The sequence below is a fragment of the Apis laboriosa genome, unplaced genomic scaffold, assembly GCF_014066325.1.
Source record: "Apis laboriosa isolate Shangri-la unplaced genomic scaffold, ASM1406632v1 scaffold9_cov152, whole genome shotgun sequence".
NCBI classification, from domain to species: Eukaryota; Metazoa; Arthropoda; class Insecta; order Hymenoptera; family Apidae; genus Apis; species Apis laboriosa.
Genome location: NW_025224966.1, coordinates 1,870,653 through 1,885,493, shown reverse-complemented (window position 1 = coordinate 1,885,493; position 14,841 = coordinate 1,870,653). Strand labels below are relative to the sequence as shown.

At 22.1% G+C, this 14,841-nt stretch overlaps 8 protein-coding genes across 13 annotated transcripts; 6 read left to right on the top strand and 2 right to left on the bottom strand.

The window, feature by feature from the left end:
* The first annotated feature begins 302 nt into the window (after positions 1–302).
* LOC122719813 (ATPase family protein 2 homolog) lies at positions 303–3,332 on the top strand. 3 transcript variants are annotated; one of them, XM_043945981.1, is made up of 6 exons: positions 303–429; positions 591–787; positions 857–1,042; positions 1,287–2,518; positions 2,585–2,848; positions 2,924–3,332. In XM_043945981.1, the coding sequence occupies exons 2-6, from the start codon at positions 592–594 to the stop codon at positions 3,251–3,253; spliced, it is 2,208 nt and encodes a 735-aa protein (XP_043801916.1). In that variant the 5' UTR covers positions 303–429; position 591; the 3' UTR covers positions 3,254–3,332. The 3 variants fall into 3 exon arrangements, with proteins under 3 accessions (XP_043801916.1, XP_043801915.1, XP_043801917.1); XM_043945980.1 differs by having other exon boundaries at positions 1,113–2,518; XM_043945982.1 differs by lacking the exon at positions 303–429 and having other exon boundaries at positions 671–787; positions 862–1,042; positions 1,113–2,518.
* On the top strand, positions 3,294–4,052 carry LOC122719818 (late cornified envelope-like proline-rich protein 1). The gene is made up of 2 exons (XM_043945990.1): positions 3,294–3,467; positions 3,601–4,052. Exons 1-2 carry the CDS (start codon positions 3,403–3,405, stop codon positions 3,962–3,964), a joined length of 429 nt encoding a protein of 142 aa, XP_043801925.1. The 5' UTR covers positions 3,294–3,402; the 3' UTR covers positions 3,965–4,052.
* A 189-nt stretch (positions 4,053–4,241) lies between these two features.
* On the top strand, positions 4,242–4,860 carry LOC122719819. The gene is made up of 2 exons (XM_043945991.1): positions 4,242–4,410; positions 4,523–4,860. Exons 1-2 carry the CDS (start codon positions 4,247–4,249, stop codon positions 4,725–4,727), a joined length of 369 nt encoding a protein of 122 aa, XP_043801926.1. The 5' UTR covers positions 4,242–4,246; the 3' UTR covers positions 4,728–4,860.
* On the top strand, positions 4,793–6,636 carry LOC122719814. The gene is made up of 5 exons (XM_043945983.1): positions 4,793–5,000; positions 5,105–5,528; positions 5,599–5,769; positions 5,832–6,043; positions 6,135–6,636. The coding sequence occupies exons 1-5, from the start codon at positions 4,925–4,927 to the stop codon at positions 6,569–6,571; spliced, it is 1,320 nt and encodes a 439-aa protein (XP_043801918.1). The 5' UTR covers positions 4,793–4,924; the 3' UTR covers positions 6,572–6,636.
* A 2,611-nt stretch (positions 6,637–9,247) lies between these two features.
* Positions 9,248–10,900, bottom strand: LOC122719817. The gene is made up of 5 exons (XM_043945989.1): positions 10,380–10,900; positions 10,116–10,280; positions 9,856–10,041; positions 9,473–9,763; positions 9,248–9,391 (listed from the first exon to the last, which is right to left on the bottom strand). The coding sequence occupies exons 1-5, from the start codon at positions 10,441–10,443 to the stop codon at positions 9,303–9,305; spliced, it is 795 nt and encodes a 264-aa protein (XP_043801924.1). The 5' UTR covers positions 10,444–10,900; the 3' UTR covers positions 9,248–9,302.
* Positions 10,901–10,903: 3 nt separating this feature from the next.
* On the top strand, positions 10,904–12,470 carry LOC122719815. 3 transcript variants are annotated; one of them, XM_043945985.1, is made up of 4 exons: positions 10,904–11,230; positions 11,333–11,941; positions 12,012–12,199; positions 12,311–12,470. In XM_043945985.1, exons 1-4 carry the CDS (start codon positions 11,140–11,142, stop codon positions 12,356–12,358), a joined length of 936 nt encoding a protein of 311 aa, XP_043801920.1. In that variant the 5' UTR covers positions 10,904–11,139; the 3' UTR covers positions 12,359–12,470. The 3 variants fall into 3 exon arrangements, with proteins under 3 accessions (XP_043801920.1, XP_043801922.1, XP_043801919.1); XM_043945987.1 differs by having other exon boundaries at positions 12,012–12,179; positions 12,311–12,450; XM_043945984.1 differs by lacking the exon at positions 12,311–12,470 and having other exon boundaries at positions 12,012–12,309.
* LOC122719816 (39S ribosomal protein L4, mitochondrial) lies at positions 12,429–13,600 on the bottom strand. Its single transcript, XM_043945988.1, has 3 exons — positions 13,266–13,600; positions 12,743–13,151; positions 12,429–12,662 (listed from the first exon to the last, which is right to left on the bottom strand). Exons 1-3 carry the CDS (start codon positions 13,554–13,556, stop codon positions 12,520–12,522), a joined length of 843 nt encoding a protein of 280 aa, XP_043801923.1. The 5' UTR covers positions 13,557–13,600; the 3' UTR covers positions 12,429–12,519.
* Positions 13,601–13,740: 140 nt separating this feature from the next.
* Positions 13,741–14,700, top strand: LOC122719949 (DNA replication complex GINS protein PSF1-like). Of its 2 annotated transcripts, none has more exons than XM_043946237.1 (4): positions 13,741–13,917; positions 13,983–14,047; positions 14,130–14,436; positions 14,505–14,700. In XM_043946237.1, the coding sequence occupies exons 1-4, from the start codon at positions 13,849–13,851 to the stop codon at positions 14,646–14,648; spliced, it is 585 nt and encodes a 194-aa protein (XP_043802172.1). In that variant the 5' UTR covers positions 13,741–13,848; the 3' UTR covers positions 14,649–14,700. The 2 variants fall into 2 exon arrangements, with proteins under 2 accessions (XP_043802172.1, XP_043802173.1); XM_043946238.1 differs by having other exon boundaries at positions 13,814–13,921.
* Positions 14,701–14,841: the final 141 nt, after the last annotated feature.

The following is a 14,841-nucleotide window of genomic DNA, read 5'->3' as shown; positions in this document are numbered from 1 at the left end:
AACTAATTCATAAAATTTAAAAGTATAATCTAACATTGTTTAGCTATTCTTAAAAAAATCGTTAGAAATTTTAATAAATTTCTTTTAAAATAATTTCTTTTTATTAATAAATAGTAAATATTTTATTTAATATTTATTGAAATAATTAACATCATAATTAATTGGGTATCTCTACTACTATTAAATATTAAATACTATTAAATATTCTATTATGTAGTTTAAATATTATTTTGTTATATTATTATAATCACGTAATATTTTAAAAACTTATTATTTTAGTGTCGTGTTCGTATTGCTAACACGTGCATCGTAGATTTGAGATATTTGATTAGAAATATTTTCATAGAATTTTATAATTTACATCTATTTCGATATTAAAAATTACGAATTAAGAACGTTTATATACATTCATATATATTTAAAAAAAACGTATGTTTTTTATTTAATCTATGATATTTTCATATCATTTATAGGTTATGTCTTTTCAATTAAATATCTATTTATTATGTATTAAAAAATTATGTCACGAATTATAACAGAATAAAGACTTTTCATAAATTTAATCTCACCAATTATTTTTATTTTTTCAGAATGACTTCAAAGGTAAAAGAAAGTGGGAGAAAAAGTCTTTCTTCTTGGATGACATGTGAAATATGTCAGAGTATTTTATCACAAAAAGATTTAGCAATACATCACATTAATTGTCCACCTAATTTTGAAATCTGGAATCACGATTTCATTTATAATAATATATTATATAGTACTGTAGAAACATATAATCTATTAGGTATATATATGTATAGATTTTATATTTATTATTATTGTATCTTTTTTTATATAAATGTTTCTTGCATAGAACAGCCAAAAAATATACATATAAGGGCGTTTGATGATATGGTATTTATATCACAATCTGCTTTGCAATTGTGTGAAATTGCAATAGGAGATTCTGTCCTTGTAACTGTTGGAGAAAACAAAGTTGTTAAAACTGCATGGCCAACTAAAGATAAAAGTTTAACGAGTGTTTCAATAACAAAACATGGTAATAACAAAATATTTTTTATTGAACATATTATTTCCAATAGTTTTTTATTATTATATATTTCTTATAGCAATAGAATTAAATGATCTCAGAGGTTTAGTCAAGATCCAAAAATTAGATTGTTTTATTAATGGTGCTAAGGAATTTATAATTTGTAATATTGGAAAACATATATTGCCAGAAGTAACTATAGAACTTAACATAATACTTAAAAATTATAATGAACAAAAAATATTTGCTGTAGGTAATAAATTCAGTATACCTTTTTATGGCAAGAAATTAATTTATAAAATTATCAAAATTATATCGGATAATGGTAGAGAAAATATTAATTTGCCTCAACAGTTTAAGCAATTGAATTTTGCTGATCAAATACATGATATCAAATTTTATAAAGCATTTTATAATACAAAATGGACAATTTTAAATGAAGAACAAAATAAGAAACAAGAAGAATACAAGAAAATTAAATATAAAATACAAGATATTGGAGGATATGACAAAGTAATAGAAGATATCAAAGATGTTCTTGATATTGGTCTTGGTAAATCTCAAAATCTTGGTGATTTTTATATTAGTAAAGGAATATTATTATATGGTACTGCTGGTGTCGGTAAATCAATTATTTCTAATGCTTTAATATCAGAATATGACATCAATTCCGTCACTATTTACAGTTCAGATATATACAGTAAATCTCTAGGAGAAACAGAAAAAAAATTGCAAGATATTTTCATGGAAGCCAAAGCTAAAGCTCCAAGTATTATTTTGATAGAGGAAATTGATAGTTTATGTCCTAAACGAAGTACTTCAAGTACAGATCATGAAAGAAGAGTACTTTCACAATTGATTACACTTTTTGATGACATACAAAATACAAATAATAATGTAGTCATACTTGCTACAACTTCAAAGTTAGATCTTGTAGATAGTTCTCTTAGAAGACCTGGTAGAATAGACAAAGAATTCGAAATTTATGTACCTACTCCCAATATGCGCGCGGATATATTTAAAAAAATGTTATCAAAAATACCAAATACTTTATCTTTAGAAGATATACAAAATATTGCATTTGTCACTCATGGTTTTGTTGGCGCCGACTTATACGGTTTATGTTCTCAAGCAATTTTAAATGTTGTAAAGCGTCAACCGAAAACAAATATTGCTACTGATTTTTCGATCAAAGTAACTTTATCAGATTTTAATCGTGCTTTGACTGTTATAAAACCATCAGCTATGAAAGAAGTTTTAATAGAAGTACCAAATGTTCGATGGTCAGATATAGGAGGACAAAAAGACTTAAAATTAAAATTAAAACAAGCTATTGAATGGCCATTATGTCATCCTGAAGTATTTTTCAGAATGGGTATAACTCCACCTAAAGGTGTTTTGATGTTTGGACCACCAGGTTGTTCTAAAACAATGGTTGCAAAAGCTCTTGCAACAGAAAGCAAAGTAAATTTTTTAAATATAAAGGTAAAGTTTGATTTAAAAATCATTATCTTAATTCTAAAAAAAAAATGATAAATTCAATATTTTTAGGGACCAGAATTATTTTCAAAATGGGTTGGTGAATCTGAAAAAGCTGTAAGAGAAGTATTTCGAAAAGCAAGACAAGTTTCACCTTCCATAATATTTATTGATGAAATTGATGCATTAGGAGGAGAACGAAGTTCTTCCGTAACTGCGGGAAGTAATGTACAAGAACGTGTTTTAGCACAATTATTAACAGAACTCGATGGCGTCACTGCATTGGGCAGTGTTACTTTAGTAGCAGCAACTAATCGACCTGATAAAATTGATAAAGTTAGCTACATTATAATAAATAATTAAATTTTATACAAATAATTTTTTATTAATTAAAATATTGTTTTTTTATAGGCACTTCTTCGACCAGGTCGTTTAGATAGGATAATATACGTGCCATTACCTGATTATGAAACAAGACAAGAAATTTTTGATATAAAATTAAGAAATATGCCAATCGCGGAAGATGTACAAATTCAAGATCTAGTAGATCTTACAGAAGGATATTCTGGAGCAGAAATCCAAGCAATTTGTCATGAAGCTGCTATCAAAGCACTTGAGGAAGATTTAAATGCTACTATAATTACTAAAGAACATTTTAAAGCAGCATTGGCCATAATTACTCCTAGAACTCCACCATCTTTAATAAATTTATATAATGATTATATAAATAAAATATATTGACATTACAAACAATTTCTTTCAATATAATTGAATTTGTCTATTTTAGCAAGATTATTAATTATCTATCAATATTCTTCTATTATTTTAATATCAAACTTCAGGTTTTCGGAAATTAACAAAATTTATAAGTTGTATAATTATATTATCAAATGTCAGTAATCGTAAAATGTATACGACCTTATGGTAAAAAAGATTTAAAACAGATGATTGAAAGGTATGATAATTTTATACTTGATAAATACAATGCATGATTATTTTAATATATTATTATTTATATATATATATATATATATATATATATATATATGTATATGTACATATATATATATATGTATATATATGTGTAGTTGCGGTTGCTGCCCACCAATGGATCCACAATGTCCACCATTAAACTCTACGCCATGTCCACCTCAACCAATTTGTACTTATACATGTTCTCCTCCAATCAAATTGGAACCAAATAATTGTTGCCCATCTATGCCAATTACCAGTATGCCATGTCCTTCTGAACCGCCACTTTTACCTTGCGCCCCACGTTCTTTCGTTTGCCCGCCCTGCACAGGTCGTCCATGTATTACTTGCGCACCTTTACCTAAGCCAGTTCCTGCTCCTTTTGAAGTCGGACCTGTTTATAGAGCACCAGTTACTACTGGTGGATTATTCTATATGGGAACAATTAGATGTTATCCTTGCTTATCATATGCTTGTTGAATTATACAAACTTCTATCATATGTCTGTTATATAATAAATCCATAAAGAAAATATTTATCATTTAGATTTAATATTGTTTAATTTGGATTTTTAATTAATTATAAATATTTGTACACATTTTACATTCAAATATAAAACAAATGTCGTTATTATATATTGTTTTTTTCGTTCAAAATGGCTGTTTCGTTCGATTAATTTTTTATATTTAATTATATTCAATTAATTTTTATATTTGAAAAATTCTTGTTTATATTTACATTTATAAATAAACAAATTGCAGAATGGAATATTATAATTCCAAAAAAATATGCGATTTTTGTCCATTATTTCATTTTGATAGACCCAGTTGTACAATAACAACATGTAATTTGCCCTTATTAAATATTGAAAAATATAGAACTAATCAACCATATCATCCAAAAATAGAATCAATTAAGGCTGTCAGGTAAGAATTTAATAATAATTTATTAAATCTTAACATAATACAAATTTTCATAATAATTTAAAATTTTAAAACGTTTGCTCGTTTACTAACATACTTTAATTATATATTGGAGATTTAAACAACCTGTGAATTCGCCTCAATATTGTGGTGAATGGACAAATTTAATGTACCGTCCTATTATACAAGGAGGTTTTAGTTATCGAGGAGTATATAAATTATTTCCTATAGATATTCCACCAAATTCTCCTGTATTATGTCGACCTACTCCTATTCCACCTACCGATTTTCGAGGAATAACTGTATATTGTCGTCCATAATGTGGCAATGTATTTAATTTATTTATTTAATTTAAATTTAAATTAAATAAATTTAAAGTATTTATTAATAAATTGGTTCGTTTCTGTATGATATATACATATATATATATATATGCGTATATGTATAAAAAGTGAGGTTATATGTTTATATTATAATTAGAATTAAAAATAAGTTAGATTTAAAATAAGTAATTAGCATGGATGCAATATGGAATCACATAGAATTAGAACGACCTCCAAATGCAACTTGTCAAATTGACAATAAAATATTTGGTAAGTTTAATTTTATTTTTATTTAAAATAGAAGAAAATTTAAGAAATATGAATTTAACAAATATTTTATTTAATGAATGAAAATAATTTTTTGTTATTATTAGATGCAAAAAAATTTTTATTGGTGTTAAATAGAATTATAAAGGACTTAACTTCTCAAGAATTATTGCATAAAGAAGCAGCAATTTTAAGTAGATTGCTTTATCGTATGAAAACTAAATTTCGAAATGACAAAGGTGTCAAATCAATGTCTAAAGTAAATAAAGCTTTGCTTAAATATTTATCATTATCACTTGAAAAGGAATATGAGAAATTAAAGAATAATGTTGAAATAAATGAAAAGTGTGTTACATTACCTAGCAAACAAATGGTAGAATATGTTTTGATTAGAACACAAAGTTTTACAAAAATTATGCTACGAGTGGAAGAAATTTCTAAATATACTGCACATTTTCTTAAATGTAGAATAAATTTAGGTCATGCTTGGTCTATTGCTCTTATTGCATATGCTGTTATTAGTAGAATTTGGTATGTTATTTTTATAATATGTAATAAACTAATGAATTGATTCATTGAACATTAATATGTATTATCATAGGATTTTATCAAGATATTTAATTAAAAAAGCATGTACATGGTATAATGATTTATATCATTATCTAAATTTATTAAAAATTGTTGGATTACATTGGCTCACTAAAAAATATGAACTTACAAATGATTTAAAATCATGGTTATCAATACCATGGGTGGATGAACCAATTCCAAGGTAAAAAAAAAAAAAAAAAATTAGTATAATAAATCTATATAAAAATTAATTTATATTTCCAGTATTCCCAATGATTATGGGTTAAAAACTACAATGTTTAAATTAATCACTCCTTGCGAATATGATTCAGATGAAGATCTAATTTGTAATACACAAGATTATAACAAAGAAGTAAAATCTGAAAATATATTTTCATTGACAAAAAATGAAAATATTGTACATAATTTAATTACAAATGAAAACAAAAATATTATTTTTAATGATGATATAGGAGGTAATAAAATTATAAGCCAACAATTATATAATAAAAATATTTACATACAAAAATATAATTATAACTTACTACAACTTATTTTGTTTTATAGAAATTATAGATCGCCATGATTTTAATTTAAGATGTATTCAAAATACATCAATGAATATTAAAAAAGAAAACGAGAAATTCAGTAAAACAGAAGAAAACAAAATATATGATGAAAATAATCAAGAATTTTATATCAGGAATATAGCAAACGAATTTATAATCAGAGAAAAAGATATAAATACTAAAATAGAATTAAAAAATTTGACAAAAAAAAAAAGTTTAAAAAAATTACTTACTTTTCATGATGTTAATAATAAATCGGATTTAATTGTACTTTTAAACAAAGAATCATATCCTGGTTTGGATAAATTACGATGGAATATGATTAGAAATAAAAGCAAAAAATTACTAGATAAAATAGATGTTTGTTCTAATGAAACAAAACAAATCTATTTATTTAAAAAAATATTGAAACGCATAAAAAAGTGGATTGTATAAATAAATTCAGTCTGTATAAAAATTAGATTAAAAGAAAGATATAAAAATAAATATCATATTTTTGATTAAAAATATTTTATTTAATTCTTTATTTCTCTAATAGTTTCGAAAAATAATAACAAAAAACATATTTAAAATATTGAATACATTTATTGTATTGTATTTCGTAATATTGTAATATTTTTCTAATTGATATTGAAATAATTATAATTAATTTTAAAGATTAAGTTATGTTGAAGAAATTAAATTATAAAACTTGTAAAATATTTTTATAAATTTTTTATTTTTATTTTTATTTTTTTTCTACTATTAAAATATCTCTATTAATTAAATTTGTTCATAACTTACAAACAAAAAAGAATCAAATTTATTGTCTTGATATCACAAATGATAGAAAACGATAGAATCACAAATGTATATATATATATATATATATATATATATATTACAATATATATATTATTCCAAAGAATGCCATTCATAAAACCATGGGGAGAAGTAAATAAACGTAAGTATAACAAATAAATTTGGATAAAACATCATATATATTATACTGATCACTTGCATTTTTTTATAAGACATGTATATATTATATTAATATATATATATTAATTTATATACACATATCAATCTTATTTATATATATATATATATAAATTAGGTAATTTGCAGAAAATATATATAGAATATATATTTATATATTTTTTTATATGTTTTATTATATATTTGTGTTATGTCTTTTTTATATATTTTTAAATTCTTATTCTCTTTTATATATCTTTTGTATAGTTTTATTAATATAATATCTAAGAAAGATAATATAAATATGATCATCTAATATTATTATCTTTATTTATATCAGAATTATCATTCATAGAGAAAAATTTTAGATAAAAGTCAAATAATTTGAGAATCATATTCTGATGTCAATGATTTTTTCGAATGAGAACACATAAAAAACTTATGAAATCAACTTTATTTTTTAAATGATTATTATTAGTTTACAAGATATTTAATAATAATAGTTTTTAGTTCTATATATTTAATAATAGTAAAACTAATAGTTTTTGGTTTTATGTGACTAATAGTTTTTTTTATAAAGAATAATTTGTTGTATTTATTTATATTAAAAAAATTATAATTCTATTTAAAAAAATAAAATTAATCTTCATATCTTTGTTTATTGACGAAATGTCTTCCGTATATATTGCAAAATTAAAATATTTATAATTACAATTAAAAATAATTCTCGATTATATATATATATATATATACATACATATATTATTTGATATAGTATATTATAGTAAAATACATATAAAATGACAAAATAATATTAATGACAATAATATTAATATAAATAACAAAATATATATTCAATAATTAGTATATTAAGTATTGTATATTGATATTCAGATACAACTATATTGTGTATCGGTGCGATTTCATCTTGACTTTTAATTCGAAATCCAAATTGTTTTTTCTTCATATTATTAAAGCAACAAGGAAATTGTTGAGTTTCACATATATTGACATTGGTCACAGGATAAAGTTTTTCCAAAGATCCATAATACGTATACTACAGATATAAGAAATATATTTATTTTCCAATTTTTCTAATTTTTATATTTTAATCGAATTAAAATAATTTATTAAAAGATATTTAAATCTATTTAAAACGTTATTAAAAATTTTTACTCAAAAATGTATGAAAAATTCATTATGATGTCATGAATAATATATTTATCGCCTATATTTATCGAATATCAAAAATAAATAAAAATAATTGTAAATTATTGCATTTACATCGAATGTAAGATAATGCATACTTCGACTAAAACTTTTTTTTTTTATTTATATTTAGTAGTTATTTTGAACTCTTTTTTTTTTTTAAAGAAAAATTGTTAAATTCCTTTTTTTATTGATTTTTTATTTGTCAACATAATCAATAATAAATGCAATTATTTTCTAATTCAATTTTTAATTTTAATTATATCTATTTTATAATTTTTTGAAAAAGTTTAAAAATTTTTTGAAAATTATTTCAAATGTTCGGAATATTAAAATATTTATATTTGTAATAAATATTAAAATTTATTTATTGTTATAAAAATTAAAATTTTACTTATATATAAGAACATTATAATAGCGCAATTCATTTTCTGATTTGATATTTCATTGTTAAATAACAAAGAATATATATACAAAATTAATTTCATAAACAAAAATGGAATTTTTAATATCTATAGTTAAATTTAAAAAAAATTATAATAAAATAATACATGTATAATACTTAAAATTTGTATTATATTAAAAAATATAAAAAGAATTTTAGATTTATATAATACAATTTAAAGATCTAATTTTAAAGATGTCAACTTACAAATTCTTTTCTGATGAGCACTGAACAGTAAATAATAATCTTGCTGCGAATCGTTGAAGATACATCTCCTCATCAAATCCTATTTCCTCCTTAATTCTTAATTCATATATTTAATTACATTTTCTACTTTAATATGATATTTAAAAAGATTTCTGATTCGAAATGGTGCTATAATTAGAATTCATTATATATTGATACAGATTTATCAAAATTAGTTAATTTATATTCAGTACATAATATATATATATTATAATATAAGATTTAATGATATAAATATACATTCAGTTTAATATATAGTAATTGCGAACTTTTCTTTATATTTTTGTTATATTTCCGACATGTATTTATTTATTTTAATAATAACACTATATAGAAAATAATAATAATACTATCAATTCGATAGTTTGATGCAATATTCGTTCGTGATAGCATTTGTGCTGAAAATAAAAAAAATAATTACAAATATTTCTATATTCATCTTTTCCTTTAATTTGTATTTTTATTGAAACGATTCAAACTGGGATAATAAATGATTTTTTTTCTGCGCTTATAATCCGTATATGGTATAGAAATTTCACACTCCAAAAGTAATGGTTCTAGAGGATTTTTTATGATTGCACTGCGTTTTGCAGAAAGAATAGTCTTATATTCCAATATTTTTACAGTTTTATCATAATAATTATTTACTTCAATTCCTTCTATATAAATTTTTAGTATTGGTCGTGGCTGTGCTCCGTTTGCTATACATGTTAAATTTAAATGATTTTTATTGAAAGAAGAAACATGAATAATTATATCAGTTTCAGGCACTGTAATATGATATCAATAATTTTGCATTATTATGATACAAATTAATCAAATATTATTATAATTATTATAATACTTATAATTATAAACTTACCATAAACAATCATTTTTGTTCTTTTCATATCTTTTTCTTGAAATGTGCTAATTGTACAAGTATATTGTCCACTCATTTCAACAATGGCCATTTTTAAATGTATGATAGATCTTGAATTAAAATATCTTAAATTTTGTTCAGAATATTCGGTAAATCCATTTATTACTCCTGTATCTTGAGGTGGCACTATAATAACAAAAAAAAAATATATCATATATTGTACAAAATTATACAATTCAAAAAATTATATTTAAAATTACTTGGTGGTATCCATTGATAAATTTGGTCAATATTATGATACCATTTTATTATGAGACCGTTTTCTTTATCTTTGATATTATAAATACAGGAAAGGTCAATTGGTCCCGTTCCATTACGGACAACGAGTGGAACGTCTAAAGTGTAAATTTTTGAAGCATATATATCTAAAAAGCAATCATAATTAATACTATTTGAATTTATTAATAATAGTTTTTAAATTCAAACATTGTATTTAATAATATAAAATTTAAGAATGTTGTTACCTGAAATGGGAATTTTTATTAATGTAATAATAAAAAATAAAACGCTATATGTAACTAACGACATTTTCTACAAAGATTAGTTTTCAGACTGATGAACAATTAAACATGCTTCGTTAAACTTAATCAAGCTCAGATGAACTTTCTGCGCAGATACCGATTATTTTGTTTATTATTATATTATTAAAATAAATTTATATTTAAAAGAAAAATACTAACGTACTATTAATTTATTTAAAATATTTATAAAAATTTATGTGTAAACATATCTTTTATTGAAGTTTTTTTTATTTCATATTCCATTATAATACTTTTTAGCTATTTTTTGAATTTTTTAAAACGGTCTTCTTAATTGATAATCTTTCCAAGAGATGGCAGTTGAACTTCTGTTAAGTTCCAGTTGAAAATTTCTATCAAGTATGTTTGCTCTATAGAAAGTATACTTATTTAATATTTTTATTTTATAAAATATTGTATATAATAAATAATAGATGCACTAAAATTTATACATATATATTTTTATTTATTATTAATATAATTAAAATATATAAATAATAAAATTAATTTTTAATATCTTGATTTAATTTCTTTTTTAATGAAAAGTTCGTATAACCATCTAAATGATTATTGCTAATTTATGGCTAATAGAAGTATCATCTTTAACGTTTTTATCATTTAAATAGTGTGTACAGAACAATCAGTGACAATTTTTTACTGACGTTTATTGTTTATTGTTTATTCTTAAACTCAAAAATAATTAATAATGAATGACGATCCTCGAGAAATACTTGTTCTTCTTAATTCTTTAGGATTTGTTGGAATTACTGCTCAACAACTTAAAGCATTTATGAAAGGTAATAATTATTATTTTTTTTTATCGATCATTGATATTTAAATATTTTATAAATACTGTATCTAATATATATATTTTGATTTATATTTTTTTTTGTATTAAGATTTAAAGTTATATAGAAAGATAAAAGACCGTGAAAGACAACAAAAAAAAGAAGAAATTAAAAAAAAAATAATAAATAAGCAAAAAAATATGATTAAAGAAATTCTTAGAGAACAAAAAACAGAGTTTCATTCTGTTGAAAATACTGTATCAACTAATTCTTCTAGTTCTTATATTGATGACACCATTGTAAAAGTAAAGTTGACAAAATTGTCATGTGATAAAGAAAATAGAAATTCTATAAATTTCAAAGAAAATTATGCAAATACAAAACACAAAATGGATATTATACAATCAAAATCTATGAAAACACAAAATCATTCTAATGTTAAATCTGATGTTGTATCGGATAATGATGATGATAGATTTTATGTTAAAAATAAAAGTAGTTATGAAGAATGTTTAAAAAAAGATTTTCATATAGAAACGCATGATAAAACAAATATGCAACATGATAAAATATTAAATCAAAAAAAATTATTATCCCAACAATCTTTTCGTCCTATGAGTGCACCAAATATTTTAGAGCATCAACATTACAAATATGTTACAAGTAGTCAAACAAAAAGTACATCATCTACAAAAAACACTCATTCTGGAACAAAATCATGTAAGATTCTAACATGTATCATGTATCATGTTATATGTATAAATAAAATTTTATATCTTATTTAATATAGTTATTAGACCATGGAGATTACAACCAGAAGCTCAAAAAAGTAAATATATTGGAAAGACTGATCCTGTTATATTATATCAAAAATATCAACAAGAATGGAAACAAATGTCATTTCCTGGAGAAGCAAAACATGCAAATGTAAGATGGGCAATTCGTGAAAAAATGTTAGGTACAGATCCTCATCCAATAGTAAGGATTATTTTTATTCATTATATTATTTTATTCATTATATATTTTATATTAATATTTATCACTTTATGTTTAAACTTTGTTTAATGTTATTAATATTTACATTTGTAGCCTCTACCTAGAAAATCAACCAGTATGCCAACTTTGAAGAAGAAATAATTTTATTTGTAATTAGAATGTGAATTTTATCCTATGACAAATAATTAATGAAAATAATTATGATATAATTAAGATTGTTATAAGATTATATATTGTTATACGAAATAGATAAATTTTTATAAATAATAAATATATTTTACTTCTACATTTTTCAATTTTTATTATTGATTAAGTTTAAATTTTGCCATTACTTTACGAGAATCTGGTCTGTGCAAATGATATAATATTTTGTCTTCAATTAAACGTGCAGCTCTTTCAGTCAGAACTAAAGTATCATGTTTTAACATACTATAGACATTTAATCCTGGAAAATAAGTAAAGAAATAATGAATCTAAAAAAAAATTAAGAATATTAAAATTTATAAATATACATAATATATTTACCATATACAGGCATTAAATTTACATGTTTTATTTGATCTGTAGCTTCTGTGATGTTTATTGGCATGATATCATCAGTATCAACAAACAATACAGAAGGACCCCAATGTCTTTCTTCTATTAATTTTTCAATATATGATGGTTCATTTGATGGAATTTCTAAATCTTTAATAATATACAAATCATCTTGAGCTAATTTAACAGATAATGTAGATGTAAGTCCATTAACACGACTATAAAAGGGCAACATATAGAAATGAGTTGTAGGAGATCTGGGTCCATGTATAATACCACCACCTCTCCATAATGGAGAACGTATACTTCCATGACGTGCACGACCTAATCCTTTTTGTCGCCAAGGTTTTTTGCCACCACCTCTTACTTCTGAACGCACTTTTGTATGTGCATAAGACTAAAATAAAAAATTAATATATTTTATATTAATATGTAAAGTAATTATTATATTAATATATAATTAATTATAATTTTTTAATTTTCAATAGAAGCGATTAATAAAAATAATTACCACGAAACGATACATTCTTTGCCAATGCACATTTTGATGTATTATATCTATCCTAGGAGCTGTTCCATAAACATCAGGATGTAAACTTACAAGTCCTAACTTTTTTCTTTCAACAGTATCTAAATTTTCTAACCACACTTCTCGTGGTTTTTGATAAAAAAAATTTTCATCTGCATAATTTTTCTTAGAAATAATTGGACTAATTTTTTCCGTAATAGTCTTTGTACAATATGTTAATTCTTGATATGAACATGTTTGTAATTTTATAATAACTTTTCTAAGCATTAACATATTAATAAACAATTCCTCTCTAAATTCAATTAAATATATTACTTATAATATAATAATAACCTAGATTGCTTCTAAAAATTCTTGATTTGATGTGAGATGTCGCTAAAAGCGAAAATTTTATAGATGTCACTGAATATGAATTGTTTGTCTTAGCTAGTTTGTAGCAATTAATAATTTTAAAATTTGTTATTGTTAAAATTACTAGTATTAGAGATTAATAATTTAAGAATTTCATATTTCTTATTAAAAATAATATTATATATATTTTTTTAATTTATATTATTAATAAAATATGTATGGAAGAAAAGGTTTTCAACTTATATTAGAATTAGATTCATGTACTGATATATCACAATTTAATGTAGGTAATATATTAAATTAAAAATAATTATGGAATATTTTAGAAAAAAATTATTTTTTTTATAGGAGGCATTAGTTAAAGAAGTTTTAGAAGAGATGCAATCACTATATAATGCAAATATGGTAGATAGGTTTGTAAATATAAAATATAATAATATAAGAATTATTTATAAAATTCAAGAAGAAATTATTGATTAAACATATTTTTTTCAGTAATGCTATTAGAAACGATGATAATATGGCATTATTACCATCAGTACAGTTAAGACATATAGCATTAACAAGAAATAAAAGGTGTATCTTAGCATATATATATAATAGAATGAGAAAATTAAGAGAATTACGCTGGGAATTAGGAAGTATTTTACCACCAGAAATAAATTCCAATCTATTAAATGCTGAAATTCAATGGTTTCAATCATATAATAAATCTTTAGCTACATATATGAAATCTTTGGGAGAAGATTATGGATTTAATTTAACAACAAATATCTTACCTCCAAAAACTCCTTACGTAGAGGTAAATAAAATGAAAGTACAAACTTTATTATAAAAATGATTTAATATAAATAAAATATAATATTTTAGGTAAAATGTGTAATGGATTTTGGAAGATTAGAATTGGAAGATGGACAAGTAATTTTGTTAAAAAAGAATACATATCATTTATTACCAAGATCTATATGTGAACCATTAATACGACAAGGCATACTTGAACATAATAATATATAATAATTGTTATTTTTATGAAATATTAAAATAAAAATTATAAAATATATCTTGTACTTATACTATATATATATTATATATTTATATAATTTATTTATGAAATATATAAAATATTTGAATTCTTTATATAAAAGAAAATTCCATACAAAAGAAATTCTTATTAAGAATTATCCTTAAAAAATTTATAAGCCCGCAT

Coding starts and splice junctions, on each gene's coding strand:
- LOC122719815 (XM_043945984.1), top strand. CDS start 11,140: ATGAATGACGATCCTCGAGAAATACTTGTTCTTCTTAATTCTTTAGGA. Junction 11,231..11,332: donor ACTTAAAGCATTTATGAAAG/GTAATAATTATT, acceptor TTTTGTATTAAG/ATTTAAAGTTATATAGAAAG. Junction 11,942..12,011: donor TCATTCTGGAACAAAATCAT/GTAAGATTCTAA, acceptor TATTTAATATAG/TTATTAGACCATGGAGATTA.
- LOC122719814 (XM_043945983.1), top strand. CDS start 4,925: ATGGATGCAATATGGAATCACATAGAATTAGAACGACCTCCAAATGCA. Junction 5,001..5,104: donor AATTGACAATAAAATATTTG/GTAAGTTTAATT, acceptor TGTTATTATTAG/ATGCAAAAAAATTTTTATTG. Junction 6,044..6,134: donor TTTTAATGATGATATAGGAG/GTAATAAAATTA, acceptor TTTGTTTTATAG/AAATTATAGATCGCCATGAT.
- LOC122719817 (XM_043945989.1), bottom strand. CDS start 10,443: ATGTCGTTAGTTACATATAGCGTTTTATTTTTTATTATTACATTAATA. Junction 9,764..9,855: donor AACAAAAATGATTGTTTATG/GTAAGTTTATAA, acceptor ATCATATTACAG/TGCCTGAAACTGATATAATT. Junction 9,392..9,472: donor AAAAATCATTTATTATCCCA/GTTTGAATCGTT, acceptor TTTTATTTTCAG/CACAAATGCTATCACGAACG.
- LOC122719818 (XM_043945990.1), top strand. CDS start 3,403: ATGTCAGTAATCGTAAAATGTATACGACCTTATGGTAAAAAAGATTTA. Junction 3,468..3,600: donor TTAAAACAGATGATTGAAAG/GTATGATAATTT, acceptor ATATATGTGTAG/TTGCGGTTGCTGCCCACCAA.
- LOC122719819 (XM_043945991.1), top strand. CDS start 4,247: ATGGAATATTATAATTCCAAAAAAATATGCGATTTTTGTCCATTATTT. Junction 4,411..4,522: donor GAATCAATTAAGGCTGTCAG/GTAAGAATTTAA, acceptor TATATATTGGAG/ATTTAAACAACCTGTGAATT.
- LOC122719949 (XM_043946237.1), top strand. CDS start 13,849: ATGTATGGAAGAAAAGGTTTTCAACTTATATTAGAATTAGATTCATGT. Junction 13,918..13,982: donor CTGATATATCACAATTTAAT/GTAGGTAATATA, acceptor TTTTTTTTATAG/GAGGCATTAGTTAAAGAAGT. Junction 14,048..14,129: donor AATGCAAATATGGTAGATAG/GTTTGTAAATAT, acceptor TATTTTTTTCAG/TAATGCTATTAGAAACGATG.
- LOC122719816 (XM_043945988.1), bottom strand. CDS start 13,556: ATGTTAATGCTTAGAAAAGTTATTATAAAATTACAAACATGTTCATAT. Junction 13,152..13,265: donor AAAGAATGTATCGTTTCGTG/GTAATTATTTTT, acceptor TTTTTATTTTAG/TCTTATGCACATACAAAAGT. Junction 12,663..12,742: donor AAATTTAATGCCTGTATATG/GTAAATATATTA, acceptor CTTATTTTCCAG/GATTAAATGTCTATAGTATG.
- LOC122719813 (XM_043945980.1), top strand. CDS start 592: ATGACTTCAAAGGTAAAAGAAAGTGGGAGAAAAAGTCTTTCTTCTTGG. Junction 788..856: donor AGAAACATATAATCTATTAG/GTATATATATGT, acceptor TTTCTTGCATAG/AACAGCCAAAAAATATACAT. Junction 2,849..2,923: donor GACCTGATAAAATTGATAAA/GTTAGCTACATT, acceptor GTTTTTTTATAG/GCACTTCTTCGACCAGGTCG.